This window comes from Gopherus evgoodei, chromosome 19 (assembly GCF_007399415.2).
Source record: "Gopherus evgoodei ecotype Sinaloan lineage chromosome 19, rGopEvg1_v1.p, whole genome shotgun sequence".
NCBI lineage: Eukaryota > Metazoa > Chordata > Testudines > Testudinidae > Gopherus > Gopherus evgoodei.
Genome location: NC_044340.1, coordinates 2,099,569 through 2,120,803, shown reverse-complemented (window position 1 = coordinate 2,120,803; position 21,235 = coordinate 2,099,569). Strand labels below are relative to the sequence as shown.

At 48.9% G+C, this 21,235-nt stretch overlaps 2 protein-coding genes across 2 annotated transcripts in view; one reads left to right on the top strand and one right to left on the bottom strand.

Annotated features, from left to right (window-relative positions):
* The window catches only part of LOC115637192 (zinc finger protein 436-like), a 346,365-nt gene that overhangs the window by 238,635 nt on the left and 86,495 nt on the right, over positions 1-21,235 (bottom strand). The gene's annotated exons all lie outside the window — the stretch shown is intronic.
* On the top strand, positions 1,046-18,827 carry LOC115637186 (zinc finger protein 436-like). The gene is given in 11 exon segments (XM_030538190.1): positions 1,046-1,138; positions 2,019-2,105; positions 3,461-3,682; positions 4,320-4,342; positions 5,613-5,728; positions 6,029-6,061; positions 7,441-7,545; positions 9,852-9,940; positions 10,672-10,798; positions 16,901-18,091; positions 18,094-18,827. Coding segments are annotated over 11 exon segments (2,160 nt in total). The 5' UTR covers positions 1,046-1,075; the 3' UTR covers positions 18,198-18,827.

Below are 21,235 nucleotides of genomic sequence, written 5' to 3'. Positions count from 1 at the left end.
GGCTGCTGGGCTGCCGCGCGGCGGCGTGCTGACCCAGGGGGTGCCTTGGGCTGCCACCGCGGTGCGCTGATCCCAGGGGCGCCCCGGGCTGCCGGGCTGTCACGGCTGCATCCTGACCCCGGGGGCGCCCCGGGCAGCCGGGGCGGCGGCGCGCTAATCCCGGGGGCGCCCTGGGCTGCCGGGCTGCCGCGGCTGCGTCCTGACCCCTGGGGCGCCCTGGGCTGCCGGGCTGCCGCCCTGACCCTGGGGGCGCCCCGGGCTGCTGCGGCGGTGCACTGATCCCGGGGGGCACTGTGGGCTGCCCGCTGCAGGCAGCTGCTGCCATGGGCAGCTCAGACTGCCTCTCCAGCAGCAGTGGCTGCAACCATTTAAAAATTTTTTTGATGGCGCCGCTTTTTGGCGCCCTCAAATCTTGGCGCCCTAGCCAACCACCTAGTTCGCCTAAATGGTTGCACCGGCCCTGACAGCCCCGCAACACTTGTGTGAGACAGAGAGGAGCTGCTGTCTAAGCTTTGACAGTATAGGAATTGGGAGGTCTGTGCCTTTAAGACCCAGCCCCAGGAACCCGCCCCCTGCTCCGGGGCTGACATGCAGCGTCCTGGGAGCAGAAGGAAAACAGCCTCTGCCCCCCCACAACCTCAACACCCCCAGATTTGCCAGCACAGGAGATGGCTCATCCCCAGGAGTCTCTGTTCCCCCCTCTTCCCCTCCCTAAACGGGGGGTTTTGTCCCCGCACAGGGTCTGGCAGTGTCTCCCCCCCTGGGCTTAACCCCGGCTACCACCCCCCAGCCCCGATTTTCCCCCTTCAGCCCCTGTCCTGCCGCTACCTACAGCAGTTTGATCCCCCCTGGCCAACAAATTTCTGCCCCCCCCCAGACCCTGGCATCCCCCCCGCTGCGATTTGCCCCCCTTGATCCTTTTACCCCCCCCCTCCAAGAGGAGGTAGCAAATCATAAATAGAAGTGAGGGCAGAGAGAGGGCAGCGGCGACAGCAAACGTTACTGGGCATGCTCAGTTCGGGTACGCATGCTCAGTGTAGCCAAAGTGGGGACTGGGGAGCAGGATCTGTACACCATGGACGGGGCCGAGAGCGCAGCGCGGAGGCTGCTCCAGCCCTGCAGCCCGCGGGGCAGCGCGGTGGGGCCGGGGGCAGCGCCGGGCGGGCAGGGCCCGGGGGGTGGGGACACGCGTGGGGCGGACACGCTCCTGCCGGGAGGGGCCGAGCCGGGCCCGGCTGCCTGGTTCGTCCCCTGCCTGGGGGGGAATCCCCGAGCTCCCCGCGGGGGGGGCGTCCCCGAGCTCCCCGCGGCCGGAGCGGGGCTGTCCGGGGCTGCGGGGGGCGAGTGGCCCGGGCGGAGCCGGGGCGACGGAGCCCGGGAGCAGCTGGGCCGGGAGCTGCAGGAGGGGCCCGGAGCGCGGCTCGGCTCGGCTACAGAGCTCGGAGTCCAGGCTGGGCCCAGGAGCGAGGGGAAGGGAAGCCGGGGGGCGGGGGGGATCTGGGGTGTCAGAGCCCGGCTGGGAGGGGACTTTGGGGGAACTGGGATTTTGGGGTGTAGTGAGGGGGGGTCAGGGCTAGGGGGGACTGTGGGGGAGCTGGGAGTTTGGGATGTGCTGGGGGGGGTCAGGGCTGGGGGGGACTGTGGGGCTGCTGGGAGTTTGGGGTGCGCTGCAGGGGTCAGGGCTGAGGATTGGGGGATGTTTGGGGGGGGCTCCATGTTCAGATCTGGTCCTGCAGGAGCTTTAGGGGCTGGAGCTGGGGAAAGTGGGGGACTGTCTGAAGTTTCTTGCTTGGGATGTGGGTGAGGCCCCGAAGAGCTGGGGTTTGGGCTGCAGCCCTGTCACTGCAGCCTGGGGCCCTGCATTTCCTCTGGAAAAGCTGCTCCCTGTTTCACCATCTCCTCTCAGTCCTGAGTCCCAGGGACCCTGCACAGGCGTCTGCAGGGCAGGAGGGGCCCTGAAATCTGGCAGCTGGGAAGTTTGCAGCAGTTTCTAACCCTCCTTCCCCTGCTTCTTCCAGGAGGTACCACAAAGGCATCTGGCCCCTCTGGGAAAAGAGCGAGAAGCAGCTAAAGCCGAGGAGGATTGGCAAAGTGAGGAGCTGCTGGTAGGTGCCCAGGGATCCTTTCTAGCTCCTGGGGGGGATGAGGAAGAAGGAGATGAAATGTGGGCTGCAAAGATGGAGGATTTGGCTCAGTGCACGTTGATGAGGTTTTGGGGAGAAGTGTCCCTCCTGTTGGTGATGTACAGCTCACCCCGTCCCTGATCCCTCCTCCCTTCCTGGGATAAATGAACTTCCCATCACTCACTGCAAGAGATCTTGTGTTCTGGTAAATAACTCTGCCACCTGCCCCGAGGCGCATTTATGGTTTTTCCCAGTTACTGAGCAGATGAATTTCAGTGTCGATAAACGCAAAGTAATGCACATTGGAAAAGATAATATCAAATACACACAAAATGATGGGGTCTAAATTAGCTGTTACCACTCAAGAAAGAGATTTTGGAGTCACTGTGGATAGTTCTCTGGAAACATCCACTCAACGTGCAGCGGCAGTTAAAAAAGCAAACAGAATGTGGGGAATCATTAGGAAAGGGATAGACAGTAAAACAGAAAATATCCTATTGCCTCTATATAAATCCATGGTACCTCCACATCTTGAATACTGTTTGGAGATCTGGTCACCTCATCTCAAAAAAATACATTGGAATTGGAAAAGGCACAGAGAAGGCCAACAAAATGCTGAAGGGTCCAGAACAGCTTCCGTATGAGGAGAGATTAATAAGACTGAGGCTATGGCTACATGCCGCAGCTTTTAGAGACACGTCTGTGCTGCTACAGCCGTGCTGCTAACAGGTGCGCAGTGTAGCTGCCGTTTGTCAGCAGAAGAGATGTGCCAGTGTAGACAAAGCCTGAGACTGTTCAGCTTGGAAGAGAGACGACTAAGTGTGGGGGTGGGGATATGGTAGAGGTCTATAAAATCATGACTTGTGTGGCGAAAGTAAATAAGGAAGTGTTGTTTCCACCTCATAACACAAGAACTAGGGGTCACCCAGTGAAATAAATAGGCAGCAGGTTTAAAACAAACAAAAGGAAGTATTTCTTCACACAACACACAGTCAACCTGTGGAACTCCTTGCCAGAGGATGTTGTGAAGGCCAAGATACTAACAGGGTTCTAAAAAGAACTAGAGAAGTGCATGGAGGATAGGTCTATTAGTGGCTATTAGCCTGGACGGGCAGGGATGGTGCCTGTAGCCTCTGTTTGCCAGAAGCTGGGAATGGGCGGCAGGGGATGGATCACTTGATGATTCCCCGTTCTGTTCATTGCCTCTGGGGCACCTGGCATTGGCACTGTCAGAAGACAGGGTACTGGGCTAGATGGACCTTTGGTCTGACCCAGTCTGGCCATTCTTCTTTTCTATGTTCCCCTGTTACTGAACCGCCCTGTCCCTGTGGTTGCAGAAACAGACGGCAGCCGAGAGGCAGAAGATTGTCTGGGAGTGGCAGGAGCTGCGAGGATTTCTGGAGGAGCAGGAGCAGCAGCTGCTGTCCCGGCTGGAAGAGCTAGAGAGAGCCATTGTCCAGAGAAGGGATGAAGGCGTCTGCAACCTGTCCTGGGAGATTTCCCTGCTCAGCGAGAGGGGAGGAGAGAAGGGGCAGCAGCTGCTGAGCCAACCCCTGCAGGTCAGGCTGTCATTGCAATGACCATATGCAGCGTTTCTATGGGTGCTTCTGAGCCCTAGACCCCAAAGCACTTTACAGAGTGGGGTCCAGGGCATTATCCCTATGGGACAAATGGGGAAAGTGAGGCAGAGGGAAGGGCAGAGCCCTGCCCAAGGTCACACAGTGAGTCTGGCAGTGGCACCATGGATGGGTCCTGGGAGTCCTGGATGCTGCAGCCCCAAGACCTTCTCTCCTGGAAATGTCTCTCTGCATTTGCACTTGGAGGGTGAAATCCCCTCCCCTACCCTGCTGAGGTCCCAAGCCAGGCCCAAGGCTCCTCGCACTGCAGGTTAATGGGTTTAGTGGGACCAGGGGTCTTCTGGATCTCTCAACACTGGGGAGAATTTGATTCTCAAGGCAGAGAAATATCTTCTGCCTGTAAAGTGCCTGGGGAGAAGACTCCCGCAGTGGCGACCTGCCCACAGGGATTGCTGGGCTGTGTCGGGGAAAGTCCCTGGTAGGGGTGGCAGCTGCTCAGGGAATGTAAACTTGAAATTCACCTACTGCCCGAGGCCTCAATGGTGACCCCTGCAGAGCAGGAGGCCTCCCCACCCAGGAATACCCCCACTGACAGCCTCCTCTTTCTCTCCTTCTTTAGGGTGCTGGGAGCACTGGCGGCAGGTAAGTCCTGGGCTCCATTTCGCTCCCCCAATGGGCCGTTAGGTCTGATAACTGCACTGAATAGGAAACTGCCCCCTGCCCTTGGAGCGTGTGATTCTGTCTCCCCTAGTGGCTGTCCAATCGCTCATGAGGTCACAGCAAGGCTGCTAGACACAGACCAGGCCTGTCTCCTGGACTGATGTGGCTGCGTCATGTATTCTGAGGGCACAGAATCTCAGCTTTCACGTTTGTTAAAGTGAGTTGCTGGCCCTCAGCACCTCCCCAGTGTAAACGGAGACAGTGTTGCCTTGCTGGGGCTGCCAGCAGCCTGAAGCCGTAGCTCTGAGAGCGTGAACTCTCCTGTCCCCTGTTAATGTCATCGGGGCGTCAACTGAAAAGCAACACTTTGATGTCAACATTGAACGTTCAGTGGTGATCACCTGAACAGGTGGATCAGGGAAAGGGCGGGAGTGAAACCTTTGCAGGGTGGGAATAGGGGGTTGCTGTAGGGAGGGAAGAACAGAGGAGAGATACAATGAAAAGGAAGCAGGAGAGAAATGGAGAAAAGAGGGTAGGAAAGGAAGGGAAACACAGGGAAGAACCAGCAGAGCCCTACAGGGTGTCTGGGAAGGGGCTGTTTTCCTCCTGAGTGACACTGAATGTGACAGACAAAGACTTGGCAAAATACTAAGAACTAAAATTTTATTTCTGATACGAAGGGCAGATTCTCTCCTAGTTCTTTATATGTGGGTGTCCCATGGAGAGCAATGAGTGTTCTGCTGTGAATGGAGCAGGGCACAGAGTCCTAACCTGATGCCCTGGGCCACTGACCATAACGGACAGGGCAGTGTGGCCCTCTCTGTGAAATGAGCTGGATGCCCCAGGGTTACTGCTTCAGCTAAAGGACTTGAGGGTTTTGGTGTTTAAGGGCCCAGGTTCATTCCCTGCTGGAGCGCTGGGCTCTGTCTGTGGCCACTGTCAGCATGTAGGATCTGCCCACTCTTTGGTCTGTTGTCTCCTCCCCCTTGTTCCTGCAGTAAACTAGCGTAGGGGTTGGCTCTGCCCCCCACAGAACTAGAGCGTCCCTGAGAAAGCTCCTGAACAATGTCTCCGTTCCTTGCTCTAGTGTCTCCACACTTCCTGTCTCTCTGGGGAGCACAGGGCTGAGATGACTCACCACGACAACGACCATCTCAGGCTATAAAGCTCAGATCCAGGTTTCCTGGAGTTTGGGGGTTGCTGGGCTCAGGGTCTGGGGCTCAGGCCTATTTCTTACCCCTCCTTTCCCCAGCAGGGAGGACAGGACGTTTCAGAAGCCAGAGCCATCGTTTGTGGAGCTGGAGAAGAGACTCTGCCATTTCTCTCTGAAAAGTGCCATGCTGCAGGAGGTGCTTCTGGGATTCAAAGGTGAATTGGAGTCTGCGGGTGGTGTCTCCTCTGGTTAGAGCGACCCCGGCCCTGGGGAGGAGTCGGGGACTCCAGTGATGTCACTGATCCTCGGCTCCATCTCACAGCCCAGCTCAGCGAGTCACCCTTCCCCATGAAGCAGCCCTGTGGGGCTGGCTCTGTCTGCAGCGGCTGCGTTATCGACCTCCGATCTCTGTCACCATCTTGTACTTAACAGCATTTCCATTAATAAGCAGTGGGGATTTCTCCATGAATGCGAGGGCCTGAATTCTCACCTTTCCCATCTTCTCCTTCCCTTAGAGACGCTGCGACGGGGGCTGGGGAGCGACACAGGTACGTGTCTGTCTCTGACTGGCCATGGGGAGATTTCAGACCAATAACCATGGTAACGACAGAGGATCGCAGCCTCCAGCACCTGGAAGCTGTGTAACAATGGGAAGGGATGTTACTTTCTTCTTGCACCACTATATTTTCAACTGACTTGTCTCTTAAATATTTTAGCTCAACAATGTCACATAAGCATTTAAAGTGTTTTGCAGTTTTTTTTAGTACTCATTTTTTTTGCCTTTGCTTTCTTTAATTATTGCATTTTTAACTGACTGCACTAACTTTAAGAATTTTATTTTGCAGTTTTAATTGCAGTAATATTAATTGTGTTTTTAATTAAGTTTACATAGTCTCATAGACTTTAGGGTCAGAAGGGACCAATATGATCATCTAGTCTGACCTCCTGCACAAAGCAGGCCACAGAACCCTACCCATCCACTTCTATAACAAACCCCTAACCTATGCCTGAGTTATTGAAGTCCTCAAATTGTGGTTTAAAGACCTCAAGCTGCAGAGAATCCACGAGCATGTGACCCATGCCCCACGCTGCAGAGGAAGGCGAAAAACCTCCAGGGCCTCTGCCAATCTGCCTTGGAGGAAAATTTCCTTCCCGACCCCAAATATGGCCATCAGCTAAACCCTGAGCATGTGGGCAAGACTCACCAGCCAGCACTCAAGAAAGAATTCTCTGCAGTAACTCAGATCCCATCCTATCCTACATCCCATCACAGACCACTGGGCATACTTATCTGCTGATAATCAAAGCTCAATTGCCAAAATTAAGCTATCCCATCATACCATCTCTTCCATAAACTTATCAAGCTTAGTCTTAAAGCCAGATGTCATTTTAAAGCTTTTTTCAGTTTGATTTTAAAGCTTTTTTTTAAAGACCACTAAGGTCTTTGACAACTTTTCCTGTGTTTGAGTGGCTGCTTGATACTTTAAAAAAAAAAAATACAAAGGCTGAGGTTTTTTTAAACATATTTATTTGAAAGTTTGTTAGTATAGTTAGAGTTTTTAAAAAAAAATACAGACTTTTTTGTTGTGACTCTAAATTGGTAATGTATTCACATTTTTAACTTATAATTATTTTAGTGCACTATTTACCTCTTGTGACACAGGTTGTAGCTGATTTTTACACTTTAAATAAATAAAACAGCTATTAGCATCTATTTTGATTAAAACAGCAATTCATTTTAAATATATAATTTGTATAACCTGCACTACTTTAAGAATGCAACTTTGTTTGGTTCTTTTAATTCACTTTTTGCTCTAAACTTTTTTCTTATGCTTACATTATGCCTTATATTAATTTATATTTCTTGGAATGATTTTATTCATTTAAGATAGAATCTTCATTTTCTTTTCTCCCAATACATTCCTAGCCATCCCGATGATGATTAATTTCTGGGAAACATCCTCAGCAGAATTATTTGAAGGTGTTGTACCAGACAGTAAAGGCACAGAGGCAGTGGCTTGTGGGAAAGAGGGTAAGTTTCATTACTGATCCTGCTCTTAAAAAGAGAGGTCTTTTTAGAAAACTAGTTTAACTTACAAGCCCAGAGAGTTTAAGGAAGTCACTAATCACGGGAGCAATGAGTCCCTTTGGAACATATTTTAACTGACAAGCCCTTAGAGCCTTTCTGAGAAACAGGATAGAACTATGGTCAAAATGAAGTGCAAATTAATGAACGTGCATCATGAGGAGAAAGAGGAGGGAACACAAATTAAAATATAATGAAAACAAAGCCTCTCGGAAAGGAAATGTATCATTTTAGTAGCAGTGTTGCCATATCAGGGGTGAGGTGGGAGATGATTTCCCCCCCCCATCTGTTTTTAAAAGTCCCAAAAGGAATAAAAGTAGGTGGCATAGTTAATTTTTTATTATTTTGTTTACTAATTAAATCCATGTCCCTAAGGCCAAATTTGGTCTCAGTAACTTTGTTGCCACGTTTTCTTGTTTACCAAGAATAGAGCTTAGTACTGGCCCTGAACAACATTATTAGCCCCTTTTGTTTGGACTAATTGAATTTTCTGTCGTTGGTCGTCTTGCATCTGTGCATGGCCTTCACGGCTGAAAAGAATTTAACCTACTTTTCATCAACTTGTTGCTATAGGGTATTGTAAGATCTTTTGAATTTTCGTCGTCTTTTTACAGTGAAATAAGGCAGAGAGTTCAAAACGTGGGTGTTACTGGAATTAACAGTTCCCAGGGTTGGTCCATATATGCCATTGCACTGGGCTTATTCACGCTTTGTCCGGGTACCATGTACCACTCTTCCCCTGCGTAATCAATGCTGATACAAAAGAATGATCTAGGCTGGTGTTTCTCAGCTGGTTGTTTGTGACCCCCGGGGGCTCAGGAACAGCAGTCAGGAGGCTGTGAGATGCTGAGTGTTTCATTATGATCTAAAGCAAAGAAAATCTCACTCTCCTGTTCTTTGTGGTCAGTGTTCTTTGTCACCCTCTTGAAATATACAAGTTATATATAGACTCAGCATGGACACACTTTTATAGTAAATGTTCAGGGGTCAGAAAAGATTTAGCTTCCAATAAGCGGTACTTGCTTACTTATCTCAGCTGTGAAATGAGGCAGTTTGCAGCTGTGCACTGTAACCCTTTCATTACCTGTATCCCAGCCAGCGAGACTGAAACCCCTGCAGTGGTTAGTAGAAATGGGGACGAAGCAGAAAGTTTTGATGCAAACCGGCACTGAGTGCTGTCAGCAATGGCAGGGGAGCAAAGGAACCCAGAGATCGTTGGTCACTAAGTCTCCTGGGCAGAGGGAGGGGAAGGAGGGAAAGAGAAGACAGAAAATGAAGGAGAAATAAGTGGGGGGTGGGAAGGTCACAAGCTCCCAAACCTGCACACATCCAGTCATAAAGTCTAAGACCAGAAGGGACCACTGGATCATCTGGTCTGACCTCCTCTCTAGCACTGGCTGCCAACACCCCCCAACACCCGCCCACTAAACCCAACAGTTGGAGTGAGACCAAAGTCTTGCAGCCCACAGGAGACTAGACTGTTACATGCCCCAGGCAGAGAATAGGAGGGACCGAGGTGCCCTAGTGCCCCAGACCCCTGCAGTGGCAGGGAAATGGATAAGTGAGATATTTCTAGGTGATCCTAGTGAGTTCCCCACACCCCACGCTGCAGAGGAAGATGGAAAAAACCCCAAGTCACCTACAACCTGACCCAGGGGGAAAATTTCCCCATCCCACCTATAATGATCAGTTAGACTCTGAGCACGGGAGCACAAAGAGAGAGAGAGAGATCCACCCTGCCCAATATCCTGTCTTCTTCTCTGGCCGTTCCTGAAGCTTCAGAGGAAAGAGATGAAAAAAACCCTCTAAAAATACATAGGGGGGAAAGTCCCTTCCTGACCCCTTGCAGTTGTGGCTGAAACCCTGAAGCATGAGGGTGAGGAACATAATACATAAAACGGAAGTGAGCCCCACTTCATGGTCCACTGTTTGCCTCTATTGACCAAGCCTTCCAGCTATCACCAGCAAACTTCATTTAATTTACTGCACCTACACTGGGTAGACTTTGTCCTGTCCCTGCCTCCTCCTGGTCCTCACCATTGGGGGAGTTGCTCTCAGGATTTTAAAACTAGCACAGTGGATCTAGTGCTGGTGGAAGGGGTTGGGTCTGGGCTGTGATAAAGTGATGGAATGTTTTCTCAGCATGTGAGTCAGAAACGTCTTGTGCAGGGAAAGGGCCGGGAAAGATCATGATGTGACAGGAACTAAAGGTCCTTCTGAAAGCTTCCCTGTCACTCTTCTCACCCTGACAGGCGGCAGAATAACGCCCATCTTTGGCTCCAGATTGTCCCAGCCTCCCACGGGACAGGGAAGGGAACTGGCTGTAGTGGAGCCAGTCCAGGTAGGGATTATTGTGGGGTTGCTAGTGGGTTCCTGCTGGAGGGAGAGGGGCAAAAAATACTGGGGGCCTGGGATCTTTGAGGGAGCTCAGTGTGGAGGTGGGATGGGGGCAGGAAATACCCAGGGTGGAGAAAGGGAGGGGGACAAGGCGTGTGACAAACTTGCTGGGAATTGTTTAACCCAAGTCCTGGATTCCAGGAACAGACCCATGGGGTTTGGGGGAGGAAATTACCCTATTTGTAGAACAGGGCTGGTGGGGGAACCCTGGACAGTGCTGGGGAAAACGTATCAGATTCCCAGTGCAAGAACATGAACCTGCTGGCCAGAGGCTGCTAGGAGATTGGAAGGAGGGGTGGGAGGTGACCCACCAGTGGGGCCTAGAGTAGATAACCCCTCCCCTTCCTTCCAGCTGCCGGCAATGGGAAATCTGTTGGGATTCCTATTGGGGAGCTGACCCTGGAGCCTGCTGGGGGCCCCATCCCCCACATCAGCCTCTGGCTTGTAGTTGTGTGATGGATGAGAAAGACCCTTCCCCCTCCATCTGCTGGGGGGGTGAGGGGATCTCTATCTCCCCTCCTGTTTTGCCTCCTGGCTGCTCTGAGCAGGGTGGGGGTGGGACTCTGCTGACTGTGAGCCTGCCAGAGCTTCCATTTGATTGGCTCCTCTCCCCCATGACTAGTGGGGCTGTGAGTGGGGCAGCAGGTTGTGAGTGGGGGGCTCTTGCTCTTTCAGGGGCCGGTGACTTTCGAGGAGGTGGCTGTGTATTTCACGAGGGAAGAGTGGGCTCGGCTGGACCCCCGTCAAAGAGCCCTCTGCAGAGACGTCATGCAGGAGAACTATGAGAATGTGACCTCGCTGGGTAAGGATTCCCGTCCCCTTGGTTCTTAGAAGGGGAAATGAAGAGTTAAGATTCATGCCAGCCCCGCAATTTCACTTCTGCTCTGCTCTGTCTCAGCAACAGCCCACTGAGTGCATTGAAATGGGGCAGACTAGGTCCTTCAGGGTTCACATGCACCTCCCTTCAAATCACAGTCACAGCTCAGCCAAGCTGCTCCAACTCCTCCCTTCACCATCCAGTTACAGCTACAGCTGACCCAGTGCACACAGCTGGAGGCATGTGGAGAACTGCTGGGATTCACATCTCTGAACACAACACAGACAATGGCACGTTCCTAGTCCTTCATAGCTATATTGGAATCATAGATTTTATGGCCAGAAAGGGCTATTAGGTCATCTAGTCTGACCTCCTGTATAGCACAGGTCATAGAATTTCATCCAGTTACTGCTGTACTGAGCTGAATACCTTGTGTTGGACTAAATTCTCCCCCAGAAAGGCATCCGCTCTGACTTGAAGACTTCAAGAAATGGAGAAACCTCCACTTCCTTTGTTAGTTTAACCTTTGCGCCAGCCTTACTGAGCCATTCCCAATGGCTAGTGCCAGCTGCAGGGATGGGGCAGAGTTAAGGTTGCATTTTAGGGATTGTGTGTATATTAACTCTTCCTTTTCTGGTTTTCAGAGGTTTAAGTTTAGCCACCACCCACCTAGTGGAAAGGCATGCAGCAAAACTGGGCAACCTGTACTTGATATTTATGTAGGTTATGGGCATTTAATTTCCTTATTTTTCTAATAGAATTTTTCAGCACTCTGTGTCTGCATGAGAGATTTTCCCAGCATAATTATATCAATTAAGGATGTGGTTTTTTGCATCCCTAAGAAACAGAGCTATGCTGACAAAACTTCGCAGCTCAGAAGAGGCCAGAGTCTGCAAGTGGATTTTAAAACACTTTAAAATATTGCTCTCAGCCCTGAAATTTTGGAATCAGGGGGAAACGTCTGAGGAACTCCTTCAGAATGCAAACAAAATGCACAATACACCTAGTCTGAAAGTTAATAGTGGTATGGCTCCTACTCAGATGAATGGGTGTAGCTCAGAGGCAGTGGCCACAGCATGTCCTCTTGACCCAACCAACCAATGACTGTGAGAGCAGTGTGAGGTTCCTGTTCAGGAGTTCTTGTGGAGTAGGGGGAAAGGAGAGCAGGGAGCGTGGGAGGGGAGAAAATGATGGGGGAGCTTGTATTTGTTGGGTGCCACAAGGTAGGGAGACCTGAGTGTAGTGGGAGGAAAGGGATAGGTATGTGGAAGACTAGAGGGAATCAGGGAGGGATGGGTACCATGGAAGTAAGAGGAGGTGAGGAATCAGAGACAGAATCTCCTAGGAACAGGAAGTGTGGTGGTTTAGGGGAGTGGGAGCCTGGGAATGGAGAAAAGGGATGGAGGTCCCAGCAGTCATGCTGTTGGAGCAGGGGGGGATTGGGTAGGAGATCTGGGATACTTGGAAGTGGAAAAGACTGAGGATAGTGGGAAGGGGATGGGGAGTGTTTGCTCCAAGGAGCAGGAAGGATCTAGTGACAGCGGGAAGGGAAAGTTTCAGAGAGGCAGATATTTGGGGCCCTCCACTGAGAATGCTTTTGTCATAGTCTCAAATGACCTCTCCCTAAGCAAAGCTCCACCCTTATTCTTCTTGACCCATCAGCCGCCTTTAATACCACTGACCATGGTCGTTGTCTTGACATCTTGTCTTCTTCCTGGTTCTCCTCCTACCTCTGTAACCACTTCCTCAGCGTGTCCTTAGGAAGATCGTCCTCACCCCCACTCCACTTTTCTGTGGGGGTTCTACGGGGCTCAGTCCTTGGTCACTTCCTCTGCACTTTATCTCTGGGAAATCTCACCCTCAAACACAAATTCAGCTACTGTCCATATGCTGATGAATCACAGATCTACCTCTCTACTCCAGACCTGTCTCCTTCTGTCCAAACTGAAACCTCCACCTCCCTCTGATGACTCCTCGTGAATGGCCAGCCATCAATTCAAACTCAGCAGCTGAAATGTTGATAACAGAGCTCTTAATCCCCTAAACCAGCCCCCCACCTCCTTTCTTGCTGTTCAGCCCAGAATTAGCTGATGAAATCTCAGAGCCTCTGGCAGTATTTGCAAACTCAGGTGACAGGAGAAGTCCTAGAAGACTGGAGAAGGGTTAACATAGTGCCCATCTTTACAAAGGGGAAAAAGGAGAAGCTGGAGCCTAGTCAGCCTGACCTCAGTACCAGAGAAGCTACTAGAGCAATGTAAAATACATTCGATTTGCAAATACCCAGAGGATGAAGGGGTAATCGGTAGCAGACAGCATGGATTTACTAAGAACGTAGCATGACAAACCAGCCTGATATCCTTCTTTGATAGGGTAACTGGTTTGGTGGCTAAAATAAACCTGGACTTCAAAAAGGCTTTTGACACAGTCCCATGAGTAAGCTGGAGAAATGCAGGCTCAACAGGACTCCCATTAAGTGGATATATAATTGGTTACACAACCACAAGCAAAGAATAACTGTTATTGGAATGATGTCGGATTGGAGGGATTTCTCAAATGGGGTTTCACAGGGATCTGTTTTGGGTCTGCTGCTATTTAACATCTTCATTAATGACCTGGATGTAGGAATAGAGAGCATACTGATCAAATTTGCAAATAACATTAAGCTGAGGGGGGTTGTCAACGCTTTGGAAGATAGAGCAAAACTTGAAAGGGATTGTGATAAATTGATGACCTGGGCTATAGACACCAATGACATTCAACAAAGACAAGTATAAGGTGCTACACTTCGGGAAGAAAAACCCAATGCACAGATCCTGACTGGGGGATAACTGGCATGGCAGCAGCACCGCTGACAAGGATCTGGGAGTTGTGGTGGATCACAACCTCAACATGAAGTCAACAGTGTGATGGTAATGCAAAAAGAAGCAAATGCATTAAGAGAAGCATAGAATGCAAATCACAGGTGGTGATAGTACTGCTCTACTCAGCACTGGTTAGGCCTCAGGGGGAGTCCTGGGTCCAGTTTTGGTCACTAGTGACTAGACAGGATGTAGGGAAATTGGAAAGAATCCAGATGCAAGTGACAAAGATGGTCAAAGGGGTGGAACGCAAACCAGTGAGCAAAGGCTGATGGAACTGGATGTGTTTAGTTTGGAAATGAGTTAATGGGGGGGATATAACAGCGATCTTCAAATACTCAAAAGGCTGTGTGAGCGTGTGTGTCCGTCCCTCCTGGTCTGTCTCAGGACAGAGCTGCAAAGTCTCCAAGGCCAGGCCCTCAGGCAGGGTGGGGCAGCAAACAATTAGAGGCTTTGCCCAGGGCAAGAACCAAACAATCTAGCGTCCTTGCTTGGCTGCTGGTCGACTAACACAGGCCTCCTGGCCAAAGGTGGAGTGGCAGGAAGATCCTGGCTCACCTAACCCCACTGGGTTCCAGCCCTGGCTCCTAACAGTGGCAGTGTAATCCGCCACTGGATCGGGGGGATCCACCCACAATACCCTTACTTGGTGTCAGGCCAACACTCAGACAGACGATGGTCTAGTTTCCCTGGGCTACTTCCTACAATTCCCCAGGGTTTGGTACCTCTGGCCTCCATTTCCCTGGGTCGGTGGTCTGTGGCAGCCCCATCAGCTCATTGGCACCTCGACTGGCTGATGACCCTGGGAGCTTTGGCCAGTCCTCTAGTGGCAGCCCTAGTGGGTCCTCAGTGTCCCACTCTGGCAGCGGGTGATAAGCGTCTGTCTGCCTCGGCAACTCCAGCCCAACTGAGCTGCAGGGCCCCCTCTTGTACTTCTGCTTCCTGTCCCGGCCCTCATCTTCTGGAGGGGTGGAGGTGGCTTTCCTGGCTCTGTAGCCCAATGGGCAGGTTGTGGTCCCCACTGGTCTTCCCTGCTACAGGCTGCCAAACAAAGGATGGGGAACAGTTCTTCTCTCGTCACAGAGGCAGGACAAGAAGCAGGGGGTTCAAACTACAGCACAGCAGATTTAGATTAAATCTCAGGAACAACTTCCTAACTGGAAGAACAGTAGGACAATGGAACAGAGGCCTAGGGCGGTGGTGGAAGGTTACTCACTGGAGGTTTTCAAAAGGAGGCTGGTTTAATCACAGCAAATCCTGCACCTTGGCAGGGGATTAGACTAGATGATCTCTGTGGTCTCTTTTAACTCTGTAATTCTAAGGGGAACCAGGGTTTGGCCTTGGAAAATACTAAAGTGAGTGTGTCACTCATTAAGGGTATGTCTGCACTGCATCTGAAAGCTGCCTCCCAGCCAGAGTCCATGCTGACTCACTACAAATAACGGTGTAGGCGCTGTTGTTTGGCATGTACCTTGGGTTCTAAAGCCAGGGGTTGAGGGGGGTGGGTGGGATGGATGGTCTGAACTCCAAGTGGAGCCCTAACATCAAAGCAATGTATCCACAGCCATTTTTAATGCACTACTGTGAGACTCAGCCTGGAACGCAGCTGACTTTCTAATGCACTGTAGACATACCCTAAAGAGGGCGGTCCCAAGGGAGGCTGTATGAAAGTTGGGTCACCTAACTCCCTGTAAATCCATGACCCAGCCCCCTTCTTGGCACCCTGTCACCGAGCCTTAGTGGGTCACGACTGAGAATGCCAAATTCAGGACGAACTGCTGAGAAATAGGGCAAACACAACCCAAAACTGGTGGTTATTCTTTTATAAGTTTCAGAGTAGCAGCCGTGTTAGTCTGTATCCGCAAAAGAACAGGAGTACTTGTGGCATCTAAGAGACTAACACATTTATTTGAGCATAAGCATGCATGTGATAAAGTGGGCTGTAGCCCATGAAAGCTTATGCTCAGACAAATGTGTTAGTCTCTAAGGTGCCACAAGAACTCCTTTTATAAGATAAACCAAACCAGCCACAAAAGTAAACTCCTGTTTCACCACACTGGCTAACAAGAAACGGTAAAGGTAGTTTTCTCAGGCATTCCAGGTCTTATGTGACTACCAGAAACACTGGATTCAGAGATGAGTGGTTCTTTACAACCAGTGTCATTAAATAATAGTTTCTTCTGATCCCAAAGGGCTAGCCGCTCCCAGGTCAATATTAGCATACGCATTCAATCACACATCACACACACTGTCCCGCCAGTCGATGTTATATTTACCAGTCCACAGTCCAGATCAACCTAGTGGCCAGCTAGGTTGATCATGGGTAGGAGGAGCTGGGTTCTGTTGGTCATGACACGATGCTCTGCGGAAGTCTTGGCAGGATGAACCCAAAGTTTCATGGCAAGGCACCGTGTTTATATAGTGATTTTCCTTCATTGGAACCAATCAGTTTTGCACCATTGTGCTGTAATCAATTGTTTGATGAGTGCTTGTTTTCTTAAATTGTCCTTTTCATCCTTTATTTTGTTCCTTCATCTAGTTCCTCAGGGAGTTCTCCCAGGCTGGTTTAGATCCCAGCTATATTGTCCCCACTGATAAGTGCTTGTCTTATCTTTAGCGTCATCAGTCTGCCCTCCTCTGACATTTCAGTAGGGTGTGTTGCAGCCTCCTGGTGCCCTTGCATCTGTCTCCGGTTCCTTCCTCGTACATCTGGTTCAGCAATGACCTTCACACTTTCCTCTTAACACACACATTCCTCATTCACACACAAAACAGTATTAATTTACACACAACATTTTGAACAGGAACATCAAATTGCAATGTAAAAGAAAACCACCATGGCATTCTTTTACTTATTTTAAAGTGCTAAACCTGCAACAAATTGATGACCCTCAAAGATCTGTTACTGCCTTGAAATCAGTCCAGACACAGATTCTGGCTGATGTATCTCTACCCATTGGCCCATTTGGCCATTTTTTTCTGTTATTCAAAAAGGGTGGCTGGCAGGATGTGCTCAGATCATACACCAATACACTTAATGCACACTTCATAATTTTTTGTTATCCTCCATTCCAAATTATATAAAATACAAACAAAATCCCACCACTACATTTGAGGGAAGAGTTTGAGGGAGTTCAGTTCCTGGTTTTTATTTGACCTCTCTCCAGCACTTGTTTTGGTTTGGCCTTCCCCTTTCCATCCCTGTCTGAGGTTTCTGTCTCTATCACAGCAGGTGATGCAATGGAGTGTGAGAAAGAGGAGCAAAATTCTCAGCAGGGAAATGTTGAGCAAGTGGATAAAGACAGAGAATTATGGCAAAGATCGAAAAGGAATGTGTCCAGGAGTCATGAGCAGAGAAACTCCTGTGAGATTCAGCACAGACCAGAAAAAGAGCAGGGAAACCAGCCAGGGGAGAAAGTGTTTAAATGTATTTCCTGTTGGAGAACTCAGATGGACCTCAAGGAAACCACAAAACAGCAGGAAATCTTCAGGGGAAAGAGAAAAAATACATGCGCTGAGTGTGGGAAAAACTTATGTGACTACTCAACCCATATAAAGCGTCAGAGAATCCACACAGGGGAGAGGCCCTATGAGTGCAATGAATGTGGAAAACGCTTCACTAAGAGCTCAGGCCTTTCTGAACATAAGAGAATCCACACAGGAGAGAGACCCTATGAATGCCGTGAATGTGGAAAACGCTTCACTAAGAGCTCAGCCCTTTCTGAACATCAGAGAATCCACACAGGGGAGAGGCCCTTTGAATGCCGTGAATGTGGAAAATGCTTCACTAACACCTCAGGCATTTCTAAACATCAGAGAATCCACACGGGGGAGAGGCCCTATGAATGCCGTGAGTGTGGGAAAAACTTCACTAAGAGCTCAGCCCTTTCTGAACATCAGAGAATCCACACAGGAGAGAGGCCCTATGAATGCAGTGAGTGTGGGAAAACCTTCAATCGCAGCTCAAACCTTATTACCCATCAGACAATCCACACAGGGGAGAGGCCCTATAAATGCCAGGAGTGTGGAAAATGCTTCCTTAGCAGCTCAGCCCTTTCTAAACATGAGAGAATCCACACAGGGGAGAGGCCATATGAATGCAGTGAATGTAGAAAATGCTTCCTTAGCAGCTCAGCCCTTTCTGAACACGAGAGAATCCACACAGGCGAGAGGCCCTATGAATGCTCTGAGTGTCGGAAAACCTTCACTCGCCGCTCAAACTTTATTACCCATCAGCGAATCCACACAGGGGAGAGGCCTTATAAATGCTGTGTGTGTGGAAAAGACTTCACCCGCAGCTCAGGCCTTTCTGAACATCAGAGAATCCATACAGGGGAGAGGCCCTTTGAATGCCATGAGTGTGGAAAATGCTTCACTAACACCTCCGCACTTTCTAAACATCAGAGAATCCACACAGGGAGTGGCCCTATGAATGCTGTGAGTGTGGGAAAAGCTTCTCTTGGCCCTCAGCCCATGTGACCCATCAGAGAATCTGCAAGGGAGATCAACACCATAAAAACCTCTAGGGCTATCAGTACTTTTTTCTTTAATATTTTTTCCTGAGTCCAACATAGTAACTTTTAAAGCTGCTTGAGCTATTTGCAACACTGTTATCCCTCAGCTTGTCCAGATGAGTGGTCCATTTTTGCCTTTTGCAGTTTGCCCTGTTTTGAGGTGGGCCCATTTGTCCTTTCTGTCAGCTCCATTCTCTCATGAGTAATTCGAGTGTGCCCTTCCTATCAGGAACCAGGGAGCATCACATTTATACCATTCCTCCTATTGCAAAGTTATTGTTAGAATCACAAATGATACAGATTGTATCATTGCCAATTGTTCTCACATTGCTCTGGGTTGTGCTGAAGAGCAGTTCTATTGGAAACTTTTCTAATTATATGTAAATGAAGAGGAGCAGGGGCAGGAAAAAAAGTGTCATTTCAGTCTCTGTGACAGTGGAAGGATATGGGGTGACTCAGAGATTCCCTACTTCCCCATCACTGCAGAACTGTTACCTTTTGTCTGAGCTAGGCAGAGTTTATCGTCATCACATTCTATCCATCCATTTCTCAAAGTGTCCTGTGATGAAGCATTCTCCATTGTCTGTGCTTGGACATGATGGTTTGACTTCTTTAATCCTATATCAGAGTCACTGTGACTGGATATGAAAGTGTCAAAGACCTGGAAGGGGAATTCAAGTGGATCCCGAACACAGTATGATCGTTGGGAGTTTAAATCCCAGGTTCCATCTATTGGTAAAGCCGCTTCTTACAAGGTAGCTGTTTTGTCCTCCATTATGGGGATGCTAGGATACTAAACATGTTGTAAATAATGTAACTGACTATTGAGACAGTGCTGAGTGAAGCAGGTTTGAATGGATCAGAGGATAATGTGATGGGAGAATCTCTTGTCCTGATTCTGAATAATCAGATGTAACCTGCTCTGGAATTTCACTTGACACTTCCATTGTCATGTATTCTGTCTCTCTGTGATGTGGGTTTCTATCTTTCCTGAAGGCTGTTTGTTCACCCAGTTGGATAATAGTTCAGTTTGATAGGATGTAGCTCAGATTTATTGGAGAACTTAAGACAAATGACCATTTATTAAAGTCATCATTTCTCATTTCAGCTTTGCTTTTTCCCCACCCCTCCATGATGACATAGAGAAAATTCAAGTGCAGTTCTGTCAACAGGGGAGATCTCTCCAATTTACTGGGCATGCTAACAAAGACACAGCAGTGATTTAAAATCTCCACTCAGAAATGGTGAACAGCAGCAGAACTCCAACTAACTGCATATAATCACAGTGTAGTGCAGTTGTTGAAGTCAATAGGATCTCAGCTGATCTGGGGATAGAATTCCACATTAGATGATTTTGAACTAGGCAAAATGTCCATGTATTTGGTTACCAAATGATTTGTAGCCCAGGCCCTACAAAAGATCTCTCCTAGCTAATCCTATGTTATGGGGAATGCTGCCCTTCTTGACACAGATGTTGAGGAAATAGAAGTGGGTTTTTTGTTGAATTTATCCTTTGTAGGTGTTGAAAATGTGTATAAAATCAGTGTTGGAAATCTAATAGCTGCAGAAAAATAGCTATTTTTGAATAGAATCTCCAGCTCTGGTAACAAACAAAGATTATGATCCAGCCCTGTATCCAGTCCCCAGCCTGGAACTGTGCCACCAAATTAAAGAAGAGCTGGGCATGCTTCAGGAAGCCATTGCTCACTAACACAGCTGAAATTCTGAGTGTTTTTTTAAAGGTTTCTATTTTGGAGAATTGTAAATTTACCTAACCAAGGCCAAGGATTTGGAAAGAACTGGGGTGGAAAGAGCACACACTCAGTTCTTGGTTTCCACCCCAGTAAAGGAAGCTATGATGACCAATGGCCCAAGAAAAATTGGTTGTACAACTCCACTTACTATTTCAATGTCACTGATTACAGTTCCAAAGTTCAGCCAAGGTTAGATTGAGAACAATAACTAGAAGTCTGGACTCAAAAATCCAGAGGGCAGCTTAAAAATCATGAGATGTTTAAAAATGCTCCCTTTGGGGGTAATGTTATTACTTTCTTGGTTTTTCTGAGACTCTTGGGCCATGTTTTCTGCCTGAACTTGAAGGCTAAAAATGGACTTTTTAAAATAAACAAATGAAAGGGGAGATTTTTGTATCGTCATTAGGCTCCTAGATTGGGGCCTCATTGTGTTGGGCACTGCAGATACCCCATCCAAGAGTGAGTGCCCCAGTTGTACCAAGCACTGCAGAGACCCTAACCGAGGGTGGAGGCCCTGATTCTGCCAGGTGTTATACAGCTCAGAGTGAGAGAGAGAGAGAGTCCTTGCTGCCAACAGCTCACAGGTGAAATAGACAAAGTGTGGGAGGGCGGTTCCCATTTTACAGATAGGGAAACTGAGGCCCAACGATGTGATGTAATTTGTCCATATTTTCACAGAAAATAATAGGACCAAACGGGAACTGAATCCAAATTTTCTGAATCACAGCCTAGCCTTTAACCACGAGCCAGGCATTGTTGATTGCATGGCAGAGGCCTCAATGGAAATTTTCAGAATCTCCATCACTGGAGGATTTTAAGAAGGGGTTATACAAACATCTGTCAGGGATGGCCTAGTGATACTTGGTCCTGACTCTCGGGATCCCTCCCTGTTCCACCTTTCTATATGATTCAATGGATCATCCTATTTATAATGACCAAACTTTTCTCTCTGGAATTATCCATTAAATGGTTATTATACCCCCTCTGTTGCCTGGGGTAGAATGGAAGAGGAGAAAAACCTGTCTCAACAGAGGATGCAAACGTCAGTTTGTTCTCTCTTCATGTTTTACTGAAGCTTACAGGGAGGAAGACACATGACCTGCCTAAGATGGTAGAGAGGACAGAGAGTTTATTTCATTTTGGGCTGTGAATATAAGTGGAGGAGTGGCTGTTACTACTACCCAATGTGGGGCTTTAATGCATAATCATGGGATTTAAAGTGTTATGTGCTACCAACTGAGCTAGCCAGGTTTGAGTCTGTTCAGCTGCCCAGTCTCTATGTAGAAGGAGCCCTGA